The 18159-nt window shown below is 41.7% G+C and overlaps 1 protein-coding gene across 1 annotated transcript in view; it reads right to left on the minus strand.

The window, feature by feature from the left end:
* Positions 1-4946: 4946 nt before the first annotated feature.
* The window catches only part of LOC308080598 (von Willebrand factor D and EGF domain-containing protein), a 96756-nt gene continuing 83543 nt past the window's right edge, over positions 4947-18159 (minus strand). The window contains exons 25-36 of the mRNA XM_080422492.1: positions 15794-16203; positions 14349-14925; positions 13941-14036; positions 13643-13738; positions 11520-11615; positions 10870-10965; positions 9512-9607; positions 9156-9251; positions 8210-8305; positions 7842-7937; positions 7064-7161; positions 4947-6023 (exon numbers count right to left, since the gene is read on the minus strand). Coding sequence (XP_080278618.1) covers positions 6003-6023; positions 7064-7161; positions 7842-7937; positions 8210-8305; positions 9156-9251; positions 9512-9607; positions 10870-10965; positions 11520-11615; positions 13643-13738; positions 13941-14036; positions 14349-14925; positions 15794-16203 — 1874 coding nt within the window. The 3' untranslated portion in view covers positions 4947-6002. The remainder of the gene's footprint in view (positions 6024-7063; positions 7162-7841; positions 7938-8209; positions 8306-9155; positions 9252-9511; positions 9608-10869; positions 10966-11519; positions 11616-13642; positions 13739-13940; positions 14037-14348; positions 14926-15793; positions 16204-18159) is intronic.

Consider the following 18159-nt stretch of genomic DNA (forward strand, 5'->3'; position numbering starts at 1 on the left):
AAAAAATGTTTTGGGGTGAACTATCCCTTTAACACTGGTAACATTGGTAAATACAACCTTAATGTCTCAAATAGTGGGCTTTTTGTGGTGTTAGTGTCTTACCCTCTGGTAGCATTCTAGCGGGAGGTGGTGTTACTAGGGTTAAATTCTTACCCTTTGGTAACGCTAAGGCAGGGTGTGGTGTTAGGGTGTATTTCTGTGGTGTTAGGGTTACATTCTTACCCTCTGGTAGCATTCTGGCACGGAGTGGTCTGGTGTTAGGGTAGTGTTAACCTCTGGTAACACTCTGTCAGGGTGTGGTCTAGAGCAGTGGTTCTCAACCTATGGGATCATAAAGTGACAATTTAAGGACTTTTAAGACCTTTTTAATAACTTAAAAACGTATTTTTTTATGAAATGAAAAAAGACCATTACTGCATCAAAAGTAATCAACAAACTACACTATAAAAACGAGTCAAACATTGGCCAAATTGTCAAATAATATAAGAAAGAGGCAAACATTTTGAAAATAGCTAATCTACAAGCATTGTGATCCACAAGGCGTTGTGAGCTTGTAGATCGGCTATTTTCACAATATTTATCTGTAGACATTTTTATTGGTGATTTAATATTTCATGAGTAAACAGAGTTGCATTTTTTTCATCATTAAGTAATTTGATTATTAGTTTTAGATTACCAAAAATATTCAAGTTAGTTTCTAATCACATTTCAGTTGTGCTTTTACATGAATTTAGGTATTTATTAAACTTTTATTTTTTTAAACTACTTAGTGGCTATAACATTTTCAAACAGTTATGTATTACACACCAACATGCAGCTTCCCTCTGATTAGCTGATATAAGTGTAACTGAAAGAATATCACTCATGGCACGCAGCATATCACATCAATGAGCAATTATAAGTTGAGTACGGCACAAACTATTCAAGCCTCGCGTTGTGAGGCGTTGTGTGCTTGTAGATCGGCTATTTTCACAATATTTATCTCAAACTAAATGTAATGCCTCACCTCCTACAATTCCAAAGTGCTTGTCAGGGTGGAGGGTTCCCAGTTCAAATATGAGTATTTTGGGGGGGGGGGGGGTTGCGGCCTGAAAAGGTTGAGAACCACAGGTCTGTAGAAGGTGGAGTTCTCTGCATCAGGATCCCGATCCACTCCCTCAACAATGGATCCAAACTGAGGTCAAACACAAAGGTCATAGGTCACAAACCGATGCAGAGTGATATTTATAATCCGTTCATTTCACTGTTGCTCTTTTACAACATTAAAATAATGATCAGATCCTAGATCAGCAACAGTGGTGTAGCTATAGACTGTGCAGCCAGAGCGATGGCACTAGGGCCTGTGGGGTGAGGGGCCCGTTTTTGGAACACCAAGAATGGACCCTCTGCAAGTGATTCAGATTGCACCTCTAAAGTATGCCTGTGTTCAAAGAAGTGAACAACTCACATTACATTATAATCATTCTGCTGCTGCCATTTGCTATACAGTATATACCCTTGAACGCAAATTCAATACAGTCATGGTTTTCATTTGCTTTAGTCATGATCATGACATTTTACTTGACGATTAACTGTCATACAAATAATTGTGATTAACGATTTAATTGTGTTTTTACATACAACATTGGAACATATAAATTAAATGTTTGTCTGTTTGTCTTTTAGGCTTGGTAAACAAAAATTGCACAAGACAAATAACTTAAATATACAAAGAAATGACTGACAATGACCGATACCAATAATCAAAATAAATAATATTCTATGGCCAAAATTTTATGTTTTACGCAAATTGTGTCTACAAGCTCACAACACGTCACATTGCGACACGCTGTGAGCTTATAGATCTGCTATTTCCACTATTTTTGAAAATGTTTGAAAATATATGAACATTTTGCAACACGGCAACGATTATGACAGTGATTATGTAATAATTGAGACTGTGACATTGAAATCAATCAATAGTAAGGAGTACAAGGTTCAGATCCTCCATCAGTCACATTACAGTTAATCTCTCAAGAACAGCTTCTGCACTGCGTTGGAATCTGTCGGGGAGGTTCGTCATAACATGTGCGCATGGGCGTGCCTTCAGATCAGGAAGCAGGCCGCGCTTTACCCAATCAAATGTAGTGGGCGGGATTCACGTGTCCGTCGATCCTTCCCCCCTCGAAACAAACCGAAACTAATTTAACAATAGCGTCCGCGGAGCAGACAAAACCACGGAAAGATATTCACATTTTAACTTACTCTTTCATCATAGAAACAAGTGGGCTTATAACCAATACGATCCATGTTCTCTGGGAGAAGTGGTGTTAGTGTTCCGTGTAGAAATATTGTTAGTGGGAATGAAAACATAGTCGCACCAACCGGAAGTGATGCGCTGAAGGCATACAACAAACACCGGTTTCCTTGCGCTCTGGCGTTATGTTTTCTTCCGTCCAGAGCCAACAGACATAGAACAAACAGCTGAGGGCGCTGTTTTTCATTTTCAGTTGGCGATGGGTTCCCAGATTGCATTACAGTCAACCAATAGTAACAAAACTCACATGCAACTGAAAATCCATGTAACTAAAGCAGCTTCACAGACGAGGAAGAGAAAGAAGCAGTGGATCACTTTCATTTCTAAATGATTTAGCATTTAGGACCCATCCTAAATTGGGGGGGGGGGGGGATACAGTTAGTTTCACAAACCAGAATTGTTTTGTCCTGAATGCTTGTATGATAATTTACTGTCATTTGAAATCATCAATGACAGTACTGTCTGTATTCAAAGACTCAACAGATTCCCAACAAGATGAATCAGAATCAGAATCAGTTTTATTGTCACATCACAGGTTTACAAGGTAAAGAAGTGGGTGAAATTCGTTTTTGTACATCGTTCCCATCGCAACGTTAATTTCCATAGAAAGAAGAGGGGGGGGGGGGGGAGAAGAAGAGGGGTGGGGGGCAAGTGGGAAGGAGATCAAAACAAGAGAGCAACAGAAGGCCAGACAAGTTATCTACATATTTACAAAGTACCTGAGATAATAAAAAACTAAGGTGCCTGAGCATAGCAGCAATGTATGTATACTGTGCATGTTATACTTATACTGTGCATGATATACATATGGACGTTAAGGTGCTTAGAGAAAAAAAGAGCACAATAAAAAAAACAAAGAAAAAAGTCAGTGCGTTATACATGGGATTAAGGTGCAAAAGGTCAGTGCGTGTCCACCTAGGGTGGACTGACCCTAGTATAATCCGCAAGTAGCTCCATGAGGGAGTGCAACAAAAAAGTCATTTGTACCTGGTGTAGTCCACAGGTGTGTCTGAGGGGGGAGCTACGTCCAAGTCATTGTCCCTGGTATAATCCACAGGTGTGTTCAGGAAGAGCCAGAAAAGTTTTTGCACCGCCTGCTGTCAGGCTGCTGAACAAGGCCTATGCCTCATTCAGCATCCTGACAGCAGCCGGACCAAAACTGGACCAGTACCTGGTGGTGGAACTCTTGATACTGCGGTAGAGCCCCTTGCCCGGTCGCGGTCGTTGTAGGGGTTTGAACAGTCTGTGACTTGGGTGGTGCTTGTCCTTGATGATGCGCTTGGCTTTGACCACGCACCGCTTTTTGTACAGTTCCTGGAGCGCTGGGAGCTCGATTCCCATTATCCGCTCTGCCGATCGCACTACTCGCTGTAGGCTGATCTTTTCTCGGGCAGTGCAGTTCCCGTACGTACGATGAGCCGTGTGTGTGTGTGCGTGTGTGTGTGTGTGTGTGTGTGTGTGTTGGAGAACCCAGTACCCCACCGGTCTGTGTGTGCTGGACAACACAGTATGTCTGTCGATCCTCTGGTATGCAGTGATAAGTCCTGAAAACCTCTACTGCAACAGCTTTGGTAGCAGCTACATGAAGCACACAATCAATCCAAAACACTTTAAAAGTCCTATCCTTTAACTACTCACTCAAGAGACTTCTTGAACTGTCTCACACACACTCTTCTCCTCCAGGCTAGTGTGTTAGTTGCCCAGCCACAGCCCAACTTGTAGTTATTAAAGTCTGGTTGCCTGGTTATGGTAGAAATACTGAGTGAAAACCCAGCTCCAAACACACAAACATGCATATATATCCACACTGATATTAATCCCTGGCTCTTAATTTAGTGACATGTACCAGATTATTGAATTTATAACCAGCAACCAAGTCTCTGTTTACACCCGTTTCTGTCACTCTCAGACTGCCTCCCTTCCTCCTTCTTTAGTCCCACCCCCTCTCTGAACCTGCTAGGTTGACTAGAGTTGATTTGACACCTGGTTCCCCAGTGACAATGCTTCCATCAGCTTGGTATAAATGTAACATAATAAGTAGCTGCATGTCTGCTCCCTTATGGTCCTGGTGATTCAGCCTTCTGGTTAGTGCAGCTGCCAGTGATATGAGAAGTCTGGGATCAAATCCCCATTTGGACACTTATGTTTAATGCTCTCAAGGTTAAGAATTGAAACACCACTCTTATTTTCATATTTGGAACTACTACATAAAATTAAAAAAAAGGGAAAAAAAAGTTCAAATCACAAGCAGTTTGTTGAAAATGTTGGAAAAATCTGGAATAATGTTCTCTTATGGGGATCCCTGGTACAAACTATTTAAAATGGGTGTCACTGGGCCGGTGACCCCAGTGACCTTGAACTTGGGCTGACTGCACAGCAAAGTCAGAACACTGAATTGGTCTACATGCACTACATACAGTATGCACACACAATAAAACTGAAGGGTACATTTTACACAACATATTACAAAAGGTCAGACAGTGTAAGGCTATTATATTGGTATGCACTGGACTTGGAACTGTGTTATTAAAATACATTAATACACAAAAACAACACAACATCTGCAATTTGTTTTTTATATTTTATTTTCTTACAAAATATGAATCAATGCTTGAATAAGAAATTGATGGTGATTAAGATATATACAACATGAGACAATATCAAACAACCAAATAAATAAATACTCATAAAGACTGGTTTGTTTCATACTGTTCAACCTGAAATCTGTGGGGAAAAAACAAAAACAAAACACCACTTAAAGTCATTTAAAAGTAGAGTAAGTGATATTTTTTTGTTCAATGTTATAGTGTTCCAGTTTCAAATGTGTCTGTCAAATTTCACTATTTTATGTTGTATCCTGTATGATTTCTCTGTCCTGACTGGATAAAAGTGTTATCCTGATCCAATTTCTTTTCTTCTTTTTACTAAAAAGCTGGAGAGACTATTGCCATCAGAATATAGAGCCATTTAACACGTATGTTAACAAAACAAAAATAGCACTTACTGCACCATTAACAATGTCAAAAATATGATGGTTTGGTCCTCATGAATCCAAAATATGGAACAGATGGGACAGATATGTTCCATGGACAAAAACGTACAGTTCATAGCCAAAGTGAGATGCTGACCTCACCTGCTCATATAAAGAAAATACCAATTCATGATATTAAAACACGTTTTGATATGTCTGAAAATACAGTAGGTAATGGAAGACTTTTGGTGACAAAAAGTCAACTCTTTTAGAGAATATACTTTTGGTTTAGTGAAATGGAAAGAAATGGACCCTTACGGGTCTGTAACTCTGAGGGTGAACATGGAACCAAATGAACCGTTACGGGTCTGTAACTCTGAGGGTGAACATGGAACCAAATGAACCATTAAGGGTCTGTAACTCTGAGAGTGAACAACTGAACCAAATGGACCCTTACGGGTCTGTAGCTCCGAGAGTGTACAAATGGGACCAAAATGTACCCTTACAGTGTAAATGTTTGGGGGAAAGGATCTCTTCAAATATATAAATCTCTTTAATGAAACCATTGCTGGTACAACTCAAAAGGGAACCTTTTTTCCACCAGTTTCCAGTAGTAACAGGCATGGTGGATGCTACAGTAGGAAGTGTCTCTCGTTGTAGGTCGCTGGTTCCGGCACACAGCTCTGCATCTCGGGACAGATGACGCGTTGTCTGACTCTTCTCTTCTCTGAGCGCTCATCCTCGCATTATAGGGAGCTGGATGAAAGAGAAAGAAATATGAATGCATTCAGCCTTGGATTAGCTGAGGGGTAAGTGCATGCCTCTGCATTTGATATGTCTGCCAGGCTGTCACTGATAAGCTCGTCCAATTGGCTACTGTAAACTCCAACCAATAGCCGTGACTGGAATCACACGATATGCAGAATCAAATATGATTATGTATGGCCGTGTCATGGGGGTCTTTAACTTTTAAATGCATTTCCTTGTGGGAAATGTAGGCTTTTCTGATAGGTTTGATATTTATGTTTGATAATATCCCAATTTAAACATTTTATTACAAATACATGTTAACCACATTAACCATGGTGTAACCATGTTTTGGTTTCCAAAATTGGTCAAAATGTGCTTTTAAAATCTTGGTGGTGAATTAGTCTGATTCTCACTATTCTGTCCGAGCAACATCATGTCTTAGATGCTGTCTGATGTCTAAATACACAACAACAAGTCCTGCCGAGACAGTACTAATGGGTAATCTAGTACCCATTAGTTAGAGTTAGAGTAAAAAGACTTGTAACAGTCCATATGGTTGATTATCAGCAATTTAGCTTCTGAAACAATCTCAAGCACTATTCCACTATGGGGTGATGAGTAAATATCCTGTTTTCGTAAAATGTTTTAAATCGATTTTCACCCCCACCCCCACCCCCCAATAAATAAATAAAACATGTAAAGATAAAAAATGAAATATAGATAAAATAATTGTCAAACCGTTTTGAAAGGAATTTAATAAAAAAGGAAAATAAAATTAATAAATAAATACATTCCGTAAATGTAAAAAAATTAAAACAATGAAAATAAGAAACAGTGAAAATAACCGAATTACAAGTAGATCAGCTATTTTCACTATTAAACAGGGCTTAAGTGGTTGAATTCATAATGTTTATTTTAGTATGTTTGGGTCCCGGGGGAGACTTTTTGGGTCTCAGCTGTAAGTGTTTGGGAACCAATGCCCTCACGGACCACTGGGGGTCCCAGACCCCATGTTGAGGACCAGTGATCTACAAGTTTGGTCTTACCTTTGTGGAGCAGAGGGATCCTGTGTATCCGTTCCTACAGGCGCACACGTTGGGTCTGATACATCTACTGCCATACAGACACCTCTGCTCACAATGTGCTGAGGGAACAACACAGAACAGGGAACACATAACTACATAACACCCATACATACAGACACCTCTGCTCACAATGTGCTGAGGTAACAACAGAGAACGGGGAACACATCACTACATAACACCCATATGCCATACAGACACCTCTGCTCACAATGTGCTGAGGGAACAACACAGAACAGGGAACACATAACTACATAACACCCATACATACAGACACCTCTGCTCACAATGTGCTGAGGTAACAACAGAGAACGGGAACACATCACTACATAACACCCATATCCCATACAGACACCTCTGCTCACAATGTGCTGAGGTAACAACAGAGAACGGGGAACACATCACTACATAACACCCATATCCCATACAGACACCTCTGCTCACAATGTGCTGAGGGAACAACAGAAAACAGGGAACACATCACAACACAGCACCCATATCCACCCGTGTGTGTGTGTGTGTGTGTGTGTGTGTGTGTGTGTGTGTGTGTGTGTGTGTGTGTGTGTGTGTGTGTGTGTGTTAAAAAACAATTGACGAAAACAGATACACTTATCCGTTGTGCTCGCCTACTTTGAAATTGTCTATGACGGGCGTGTGTGTGTGTGTGTGTGTATGTGTGTGTGTGTGTGTGTGTGTGTGTGTGTGTGTGTGTGTGTGTGTGTGTGTATGTACATGTACTTACGTATTTGACAGAGCATGCCTTGCCAGCCAGGGGCACAGTGACAGGTGTTTGGACCCACACATTCTCCTCCATTGAGACACTTCTGGAGACAAGTGGCTTTGGGAAATAGAATTACATCATATTGCATCACGTTTAGCCAAGAATACTTTTAAAATATCACTCAGGCTTCAGAGTTAAGGCCACTACACAGCAGAAGTTACTTGAATAAACGATACAAAAATGAGTTTCACATAAAATATTTATTTTGGTGATCCCTCATTCATTCAGGTGAATTATTTGTGTGTGTGTGTGTGTGTGTGTGTGTGTGTGTGTGTGTGTGTGTGTGATGACAAAATTTTTGTGATGATATATATATATATATAACTTACGTTTATCACATCTCCTGCCTCGCCAGCCAGACGGACAATCACACACATCTGGACCTACACACCTCCCCCCGTTCATACACATGGGCTCACACACACCTGCAGAGAGAGAGAGAGAGAGAGAGAGAGAGAGAGAGAGAGAGAGTGAGTTAAGTTTGGATTTCTTTCCAATGGGAGAAGTGAATGTGAACATAGCTTGTGAGCCATTCTTTAGTCCCATGGTCACTGAGCTAAATATTGGACCCATTCTTCACATGCCACATTCCTGACACTAAAATGGCATTTGCCAGAGAGACAGATAAGGAGAAAAACTACTTTGCTATAGACCTTTCTCAGTCCCAGCAACGCACTCTCGCGAGATCTAGCACCAGTAAACATAGGACGTTCGTTAGATCTGACGTCAGACGCCCACTTTTATGTACCATTTTGCACCTAGTGACGAAGTCTGGGATGGCGTATCTTCCTAAATGAACCCATTAAAATCGGGAACGCATCTGTGTAACCACTTTAACCATTATTTTATGCTTTGGTTATTCAAAATGTATTATTATTCATTTGTGCAAATCTTTTATAATGCATTTTTTAAAGTGAAATATTTTAACTCAAATCTTTGCTTCTGGGGGGTCCCTGGAACAATATATTTTGAGATGGGGGTCCGCGGCCAAATACATATAATTTTGGGGGTCCTTGACATGAAAAAGAACCACCGATAAAGCAACACATGTTTTTTCAAAAAAGGATAGGATTTAGAGGACATTTGTCGAAATCCCCAGAAACAAAGATTTGAGATAAAAATGTGCGCTTTAAAAATATATATATATTCAAAGATTTATACAAATTTTCACGATTTTTCAAAAATTGCAGATCTACAAGCAATGCCGCGCAACGAGCTTGTAGATCTGCTATTTTTGAACAGCCATAGAAATCTAAAATGCGTATCCATACTCACTCTTCTGACAGCGTGGTCTGGTGTATCCGTCCAGACAGGAGCACACATTATTCCTCATGCACGCTCCTCCATTCTTACAGGGAGGACTGCACACAGCTGCAGGAGGATAGCATGGAGGGAGTCATGGATGGAGAGAGAGAGGAGGTGAGGAGATAGGAGATGTAATGAGAGATCAAGACAATGGATACCATGAACACCAGGGAAGCACGGTTGCTTATTCATAATTACTAATACTTAATGTATATAAAATAGCAATTAAAACATCCTATGCTAAATGGTGGAATATTATTATTGTTTTAATGATAACATTGATTGATCAATTGCTTGTTTGATTGATTGATTGATTAGATTTGTACCGTTCTGGCACTGTGAGCCATAGAAGCCGTGTGGACATTCACAGGTGTCTGGTCGAACGCACACTCCTCCATTCAGACACACAGGAGAACACAGCGCTGTGGACACAACATAATAAACATTAAACTAATTTACATACATACATACTGTACACATGCTTGCAAAGATACATGTATGAACACATACACACAGTCTGAAATTTAACACCAGCCAAGTAGGCTACTAGATAAATACAGGTACATAGTTTTGGTAGTTTGGAAGCCACCTGACACTTTGGCGGGTGGCTTTCTTTGCAAGACAATATCAGCATCGGTGGTTCATTGCACGGCCAACCTTTTTTACATTAAAATGTCAGCATGGATATCTCAGCACGAGTAAGATTAGTGCAGTGAATGAACGAATAGTGCAGTGAATGAACTTGGTGGCACGCTAGATCGCATGTTCTCAACAACATAGCACACTGGTAATGTCTTAGTTTTAGAGTGTTCCATAATCCATCACTTGTCTACTTTCACCGTGCTGGCATGCGTTATATCTCCTATGTACACATACTGTAACCTTTTAGACATAGTTAATACATTTTCATGGACGTTTCCGTGACTTAACGGACCACTTCACCAATTTTCAACCTATATTCATATAATTGGTCCTCACTAATGCAAATTGTTCTCATTTACTGTGCCTCAGAGGAGGGCTGTGGACAGTTCAGAAACCCGCCTACCAGTGACATCATCGATGGGGAATCAAAGCTAATATAGAAACTGCAGGCTTTCTATTCCTGGAAAGTCAGAATGCAAAAAAATAAAAAAGTGAAATCTTGTTTGAAATGAACAAGACAAAATGTGTGTGTGTGTGTGTGTGTGGGGGGGGGGGGTGTAGTATTCTGAAATGAATGATGACATTTGCGCGATCAGTATTCTATCACTCGTCAAAGAAACTGGGCTAGATCCGGGCCTGTGAACAAACCTGCCTACCGATGATGTCACTGGTAGGCGGGTTTCTGAACTGTCCACAGCCCTCCTCTGAGACACAGATTGAACAGACAAAAGATTAACCATTTTATAACGAACATTAGTGAGGACCATTTATATGAACATAGGTTGAAAATGGGTGTAGTGGTCCTCTAACCACTTGAACCCTATACTGTAGCATCCCTATGCTGGGGGGGGGGACGTTTGCTAAAAATATCATATCTACAGGCTGTGAGCTTGTAGATCGGCTTATTTTTTTAAGAGATTTGGTGTAGATGTTAAAAAAAAACTGTGCAATTCAGGTCCGTTTTACCAAGTACAGAGAATCTGGGTGGTTAATGAAACACACACACACACACACACACACACACACACACACACACACACACCTGTTTGACATGAGGGTCCGGTCCAGCCAGGCTGACAGCTGCACTCATCAGGGGACACACACTGTCCTCCGTTGTGACAGTGACGATTACACACCACTACACACACACAATAAACACACAATATATCACTACACACACAAAAAAGCACATAATCGTCTAAATACTAATATTTTATTGAGAATATAACACATATTATTAATAATAATACATGTACAGTATATAGCGCCTTTCATGAACCCAAGGACTCTTTATATAAAAAAATTATAATAACCAACAAACAAACCAAACAAAACAACAAACAACTATTTGCCATGAGCCTGAGAGAATAGGTGTCTTTTCAAGGCAGCAACAATTATTAAAGATAATAATAATTATATACATTTATTTTTTTCTTTAAAACCTTGTTTTTTCATAGTGATACCAATAACTAAGAACTTAAAGTATACTACAGTAGTTCCATTGATCCAAGCAGGAACACAATCCATTGATTGACCATTAAACTAAACATGTTTTAAAAATACACACGGCCCACGGTGAGCCGCGTGCATTTTCAACATTTTCAATATTTTCAAGTGGGCCCTGATTCAGAAAAGGTGATTATCCCTCTGGATAAGAAACCCCCAAAAAAAAAGGTATTTGTGAGGACTTACTGGTCTGACATCGAGGTCCTACAAAGCCGTAGGGACAGGAGCAGGTCTGGAGTCCTACACACATCCCTCCGTGTTCACAGGGCAGCCTGCACAGAGCTGGACACACATTCATGTCACTAGCACTGATTCATCTGTAAGGTACATTTCTGTATATATTGTATAGGGCTGTATACAGCAGTGGTTCGCAACCTTTTCCGGCCGCGGCCCCCAAAATAATCATATTTGAACTGGGGACCCCCACCCTGACCCAAGCACTTGGAATTGCAGGAGCTGAGGTATTACATTTGTTTCACTCGGTTCCACAGATAAATAGTGTGAAAATAGCATTATCTACAAGCTCACAATGCAAATATATATACGCATTGTGAGCTTGTAGATCTGCTATTATACAAATGGCCGAAATGTATATAGGGCTGAAGTGGTTAATGTATGTTTTGTAACTAGTAATTACATTTTTCAAATAATTGCAGTGGAGTAAAAGTACAATATTTGCCTCTTGAGATGTAGTGGAGTAGAAGTAAAAGTATAGCCAATTGGAAATAATAAAGTAAAAGTACCTCAAAACAGTATTGAGTAAATGTACTAAGTTACTTTACACCACTGCATCCACAGAGGCTGAATGGACCGTGAGGGGGGAAAAACAACAAAGCCTGCATTGAACCGAGTCGCCCAGCAGGGGGCACCTATAACACACAAACCAGATGGCACAGCTGGTCACATTCTAATCATGTGTCAGGCCATCACAGGCCTCACATGGGTTTGTGCAGCATGATAAATGAGATCAGCACCGATCATGACAGATGAACGAGTCATTTGTTAGCATAATAATCACCGCCGCCGAGCGTAAGCCCTTTCATCTGCTTATTAGGCCCTTACGAAACTACACATCTACACAAGAGCAGTAACAACAACAAAGCATGATAAATAAACCAATAGGACTATTTAACCACTTTAAAAACCCCTACTTATAAGTCCAGGCAAACTAGCTCATTTTGGACCTCAAAATCAAAGTAATTGTAACAGATTTTTTTTCTTCACAGGTAATTTCTATGAAGTCACCAGAACAACATACCAAACATCCTAAGAAATCCTAGTTGCGGAAATATATTTAATTGGCATCAATCCAAAATGGCCACCAATTATTGTCAAAAGCAAAATGATGGTGAGTCCAATTCTTATTCGTCTGAGATTTCAATTGACTTCCAAATATATTTTGGGGTGAGGAATTCAGCTAAAATATATTTATAAAAAAGATTTAGACATTTTTGAACCAATATAACAGAACTACAGGATGTTATTACATCTAACAGCATTTCACATCAAAGTAATTGTAACAGATTTTTTTCACCATACAACATTTCAATGAGGTGTCCAGAACAACATACTAAAAGTCCTCAGAAATCCTAGTTGCGGAAGTATGTTTAATTGGCATCAATCCCAGATGTCCACCAATTATTGTCAAAAAGCCATGTAAAATGATGGTGAGTCAATGTCAATTAAACATATTTCCGAAACTAGGATTTCTTAGGACTTTTAATGGTGTTCTGGTCCCCAAGAGCTCTATACTTGGTCCACTCCTTTTGTCCCTCTACACCAAATCTACAAGCTGATTGATTGATTGAATACTTTATTATCAGCTTGCAAAGACAAGCACAGGGAAGTACAGTTCAATACAAGGTCTGCTAAGAGGATTTTAAACCCAGGAAAGCACTATGGCTTGTTTCCATTGGGGTCCTTTGTACTCAATTCATCAGGGAAAAAAACATGTCGGGTTGCAATGTGCTGTGAGCTTGTAGATCCCTGATGTTTCCCGATGTTCGCCCCCAGAATAGGAATGCTATGGGGTCATGAGGTTAAATCCATGGTAGTATAAATCACTGGTTCTCAAAGTGTGGTCCAGGGACCACCAGGGGTCTTTGAGGGGGTTCCAGGGGGTCCCCAGCTAAATCATTGGAGCCTTACTGGAAGATCGGGGTCCCAGAGATAGAAAACAATGGTATCAAATGGGGGTCCGATCAAACTGGGAGAAACACTGGTATAAATTAATCCCCGCACTATCTAATCAGATGTACAACAAACAGTTGTACAAAACAGGCTAATAAGTGATGGTATTGGTTGTTTACCTTCCTGGCAGGTTTCACCATGGTAACCGGCGGGACAGTCACACACGCCTGGAGCCACACATACTCCTCCATTCTCACACTGAGGCTCACATATGGCTGAGAGAGAGAGAGAGAGAGAGAGAGAGAGAGAGAGCGAGAGAGATTGGGTTTCATGTTGATATACAATTTTTGTTTTGTTTTCAAGTGTATGGCATTGGTGATACTTGGTAGAGTAACAGAAGTTTTATGTGTGTGTGTGTGTGTGTGCGTGCGTGCATTGGTGCGTGCGTGCGTGCGTGCGTGTGCTTAACATGTTTACCTATCTGACAGTCCACTCCTGTGTATCCTGCTTTACAGCGACACGTGTTGGGGGCCGCACACTCCATGTTCCTGCCGCACGCCAACCTGCACACACCTGTGGACACACAAAGTATGTCATAAGGCTGTTAAACCACATAACCACTTAATAAACACGTAACCACTACATCATGTGTTGCAATGCAATGCTTTGTGAGCTTGTCTATTTTCCAAATATTTTTTCTCTTTCGCTTTTTTTCCATCTATAATGACATGACACAAAAATGACTGCTCGAGTCTCAGAGACTTCCCAGCGTTATCGACTGAGGGGGTGGTCAACCGATGAGGCGAATCGTCGACAATCATCGGGCAGTTGAGAATCGCGACAGCGTCCTTAAATAACACTGCTTCACGAGAGAGAGCGCCTTACCTCTACACGCGCGTCCGTCTCCGATGTATCCGGCCGGACACCGGCCACACCGATACCCCTCTCCTCCGTTGTCTTCCTCACACAGCACCCCGGGGAAGCACGGCCGCTCTGCGCAAGAGGAACGCGCTCTGATCCCCATCGCCGTGGCTCCTCTCCCAGGCTGAACGGAGGCGCCCCTGTGGAGAACGTAGGCGCCGTGGTGGGTTCCTCTGCCCGCCGTGGTGAGGGCCAGGCTGGGCAGGACCCGCACGAGCCCCGGGTCCCCCAGGCCCTCCGGATGGTAGTCGTACAAGGGGTCCGCGAGGTCGCCGTCCGCGGAGAAGTCGGACTCGGAGACGGAGTAGGAGAGCGCGGTCAGGGCGGCGGTCAGAGGGACCACGTGTTTGGGAGGGGTCCAGGGTTTGGGCTGGGTAGTGGCCAGGTGATGGGGCTGTTTGGGTCGGGTGGTGACGCCGTGGGGTCCAGGATATACCTCTGGAGCTGGGTGGGGTTGTTTGGGTCGGGCGGTGACACCGTGGGGTCCAGGAGAGATCTCTGGATCGAATAACCCGCTGGATGGCACCACTCCAGTTGACTGCTGCATGTGAGACAGACATTAGCAGAAACATTTGCCATCAATTGATGTTTTTTTTTTTTTGAGAAGTCAGTAAGGACAAGAGCATGAGCTGTATGGTTTAAATGTGAAATCTGTCCTTTTTCTTTCTTTACAGAACAATTACTACTTTCGTTTCATGGAAGTGTGCCCGCTCGTCGCTCCACCTGTCACTACCCCCCCGCTCACCAATCATTGACAATGTATTATAAGCTGAAGTCATGTCAATCGCCATATTTGCGCAATATCTCCCCAGGCCAAGCAGGATAGAGGATTCAGTTTAAGATTTTAATGTTTGTTTTTAAGTCTTTAAATGGAATGGCACCAATGTACATAGAGCTTTTACCTCCCAAAAAACCCACAAGGGTCTTGAGGTCTACTGACCAGTCACTTCTTCCGGTCCCACAAACAAGGCTGAAGACCAGGGGGGATAGATCATTTTCCGCTGTAGCGCCCAAACTGTGGAATGATCTTCCACCGCATGTTAGAGCGTCTCAAACCTTGCCTGTGTTTAAATCACTTTTGAAAACTCACTTGTACTCCTTGGCTTTCGACGATCCAGACTGAGATTTGCTGTTTCCGTTAGGCAATGTGTCTATGCGTTGCACCCTCTATGTGTTTTCCACTGTTATTTGTTCTACTCTTAGTATCTTTAGTATTTGTTTACTGAGTGTTCAGCACTTTGGTTCAACACTGTTGTTTTAAATGTGCTCTATAAATAAATGTGGATTGGATTGGATTTCTCTCCCGGAAAAGCAAGGGGAAACCTGGGTTCAAATCGAAACTTACTGTAATTCAGTTGAATGCATTGTACAGTCACATCTAATATAAACTGCACTGGACACTCACTCACCTTGGAGACGATGGAATACGATTCTGACGGCTCCCGGGGAGCGGTGACACCGGCCCTGGAGAAGGTGGTGGCGGCAGCCCTGGGGTCGGGGCTCTGACGCGTGACATGGTCGTCCGTGGTGGCGACACGGAGAACCCCGACGGAGCCTTTAGGGGCGTTTCTCGAGGCGGCGGCGGTCACGGCTTCCCTCCTCCCCGTCCCCCCTCCCCGCCCGGCGGGGGACAGCAGCGGCGGCGACGACGCTTCTCCCCGGTTGGCTCTGGTGACAGAGGAGGATAGGTGTTTGATTCCGTGCCTGGCGGGCAGCGCCGGCAGGTGCAGCTGGGACACTTTGCCGTTGGCGTGGCCGTGCGGGGATCGACCCATCTTCTTGCCCAGCGTCTGTTGCTGGTGAGGCAGCTTTTTGGACACTGGAGGGAGAGAGGAGATGAAAAGATGAATCACCAGTGGGGGAAGGAAGACTCTGATTTTAAGTCAAAGTGAGATTTATTTTAATTTGATTTGATGTTAATATTTTCAAAATCATAAAGAATTGTTTTAATGAAGAAAGTAATTGAAAGATCACGGCCCACTCACACATTAGAGAGTCAATATCAGTCAACAGACCCATGAATGTGTGTTTTCAATGAGTCTAGCATGATTCAAATACAGTTTGAAGTTACAATGGGTTTATATGGGGGGGGGGGGGGGGGTCTGATCTAAAGAATATCAAATATCTAAATATTAAATATTCCCCTGCTTTGTTTTTTTATTTAAGTTTATAACACCACAAACAATATCAGGAACAGCAAACACTTATTGTATATACTGTACATACACTGGCTTCCCAACATGTACAGAGAAGAATGCCATACACAAACAGAGAAAAACATAAAACACCTATTAACTCATCTAAAGATCCTTGTATTACATTGGATAGTCTAAATTAATTGAATCTTAACTCTCTGGGGTGCACACAAAAGCCAGATTAAAATGACCCCAGAAATGCTTTAAAATGAAATACCCCTTTAAGGACTGGGGATCACAGATGTTTTTCTATTGCAAAAAACAGGATAACAAAAGTTGTAAAAATAATTATCTTGAGAATGAGCAAGGGACACTTACATCAGCCACCCAGGAGTATCACTGATAAATGCTCTATGGATTCTGCTTTGTAACTAACTAGAACATTATCACACAGGGAATTTTAGAATCAGCATCGCTCTGCAAACAACACAAAGGGACAGTAAACATATTGAAACTGGCAAGTGGTCGCATGACTCGCATCACATCAGGTTAAACACTCTCCAGTTCAACTGTACAGTCATGTGTATTATATAATACACAATGAAATACGTGTGCTCTGCACACATAGAGGACACACCATCCCAAAACCAACAAAACAAAATTGTATTATCATTATTATTATATAGGCCTATATAAAGTAAACATTGGCAATTATACAGCCAAATTGTCCCAATTGTTAACCACTTTCAACTTGGTGTCCCTAATCTGGACATACCATTATAGGCAAACATGTTGAACATTTCTTAATAGGGTTTAGGGTGGAAATAAATGTAAGTTCACTTTAAAATATAAACAAATTATAGTATAATGGAAGTTTATAAAACATAATGATGCACTTTTTAAATACAAAATATTGTTCAAAAACACCTGTAATCAGTGTAATCTAGGACTTTCCAAAATCGGGATCGGCTTTGGACCCGAAAATCTGTCATTGGTCGGGCTCCAGTACATTATATATACACAATATACAATACATACAGCTGTTCAGCTCCCACAATGTTTTTAAATGGAAGGAGCGAGAACATGAGTGGGATGGCTACTGTCCTTGACCACTTCAACCCTATACACTTTATTGACCAGGGTGCCTCGGGGGTCTGTACTTTACTCCCTATTTTTCATCTACACAAAATCGCTTTGCCGAAAACAGCCGATCTACAAGCTTACAACGCGTAGGGTTGTAAGCTTGTAGATATTTTAGCTACAAGCTATTTTCAAAATGATCACCTGTTTTCACCGACTGTTCACCTACTGTATTATGACATGCCCAGAATAGGGATGCTAGGGCACATGTGGTTTGTAGGCTATGTTTTGGGCTTTCCTTTAGCAGTGAGTGATGTAAATGTCATGAGGCAACGTGGTAATTCTGTGCCAATACAGGATTTTCGCTGTTGTCTTTGCCTTGTAGCAGCAGTCTGTGGTCTTGAGCAGTCGGGTTGCCAAACCACACCGCGATACAGCCTTGTCAGAACGCTCAATAGTACAAGAGCTTTGGAACTCATACCAAACCGCGAGAAACTGTCCTCAGTAAAGTGCACTCTCCGCTGTCTTTTCTTCGAGGATTGCATTTGGGTGTTGAAAGA

Source organism: Gymnoscopelus braueri (assembly GCF_963280865.1).
Source record: "Gymnoscopelus braueri genome assembly, chromosome: 24".
Taxonomy (NCBI): Eukaryota; Metazoa; Chordata; class Actinopteri; order Myctophiformes; family Myctophidae; genus Gymnoscopelus; species Gymnoscopelus braueri.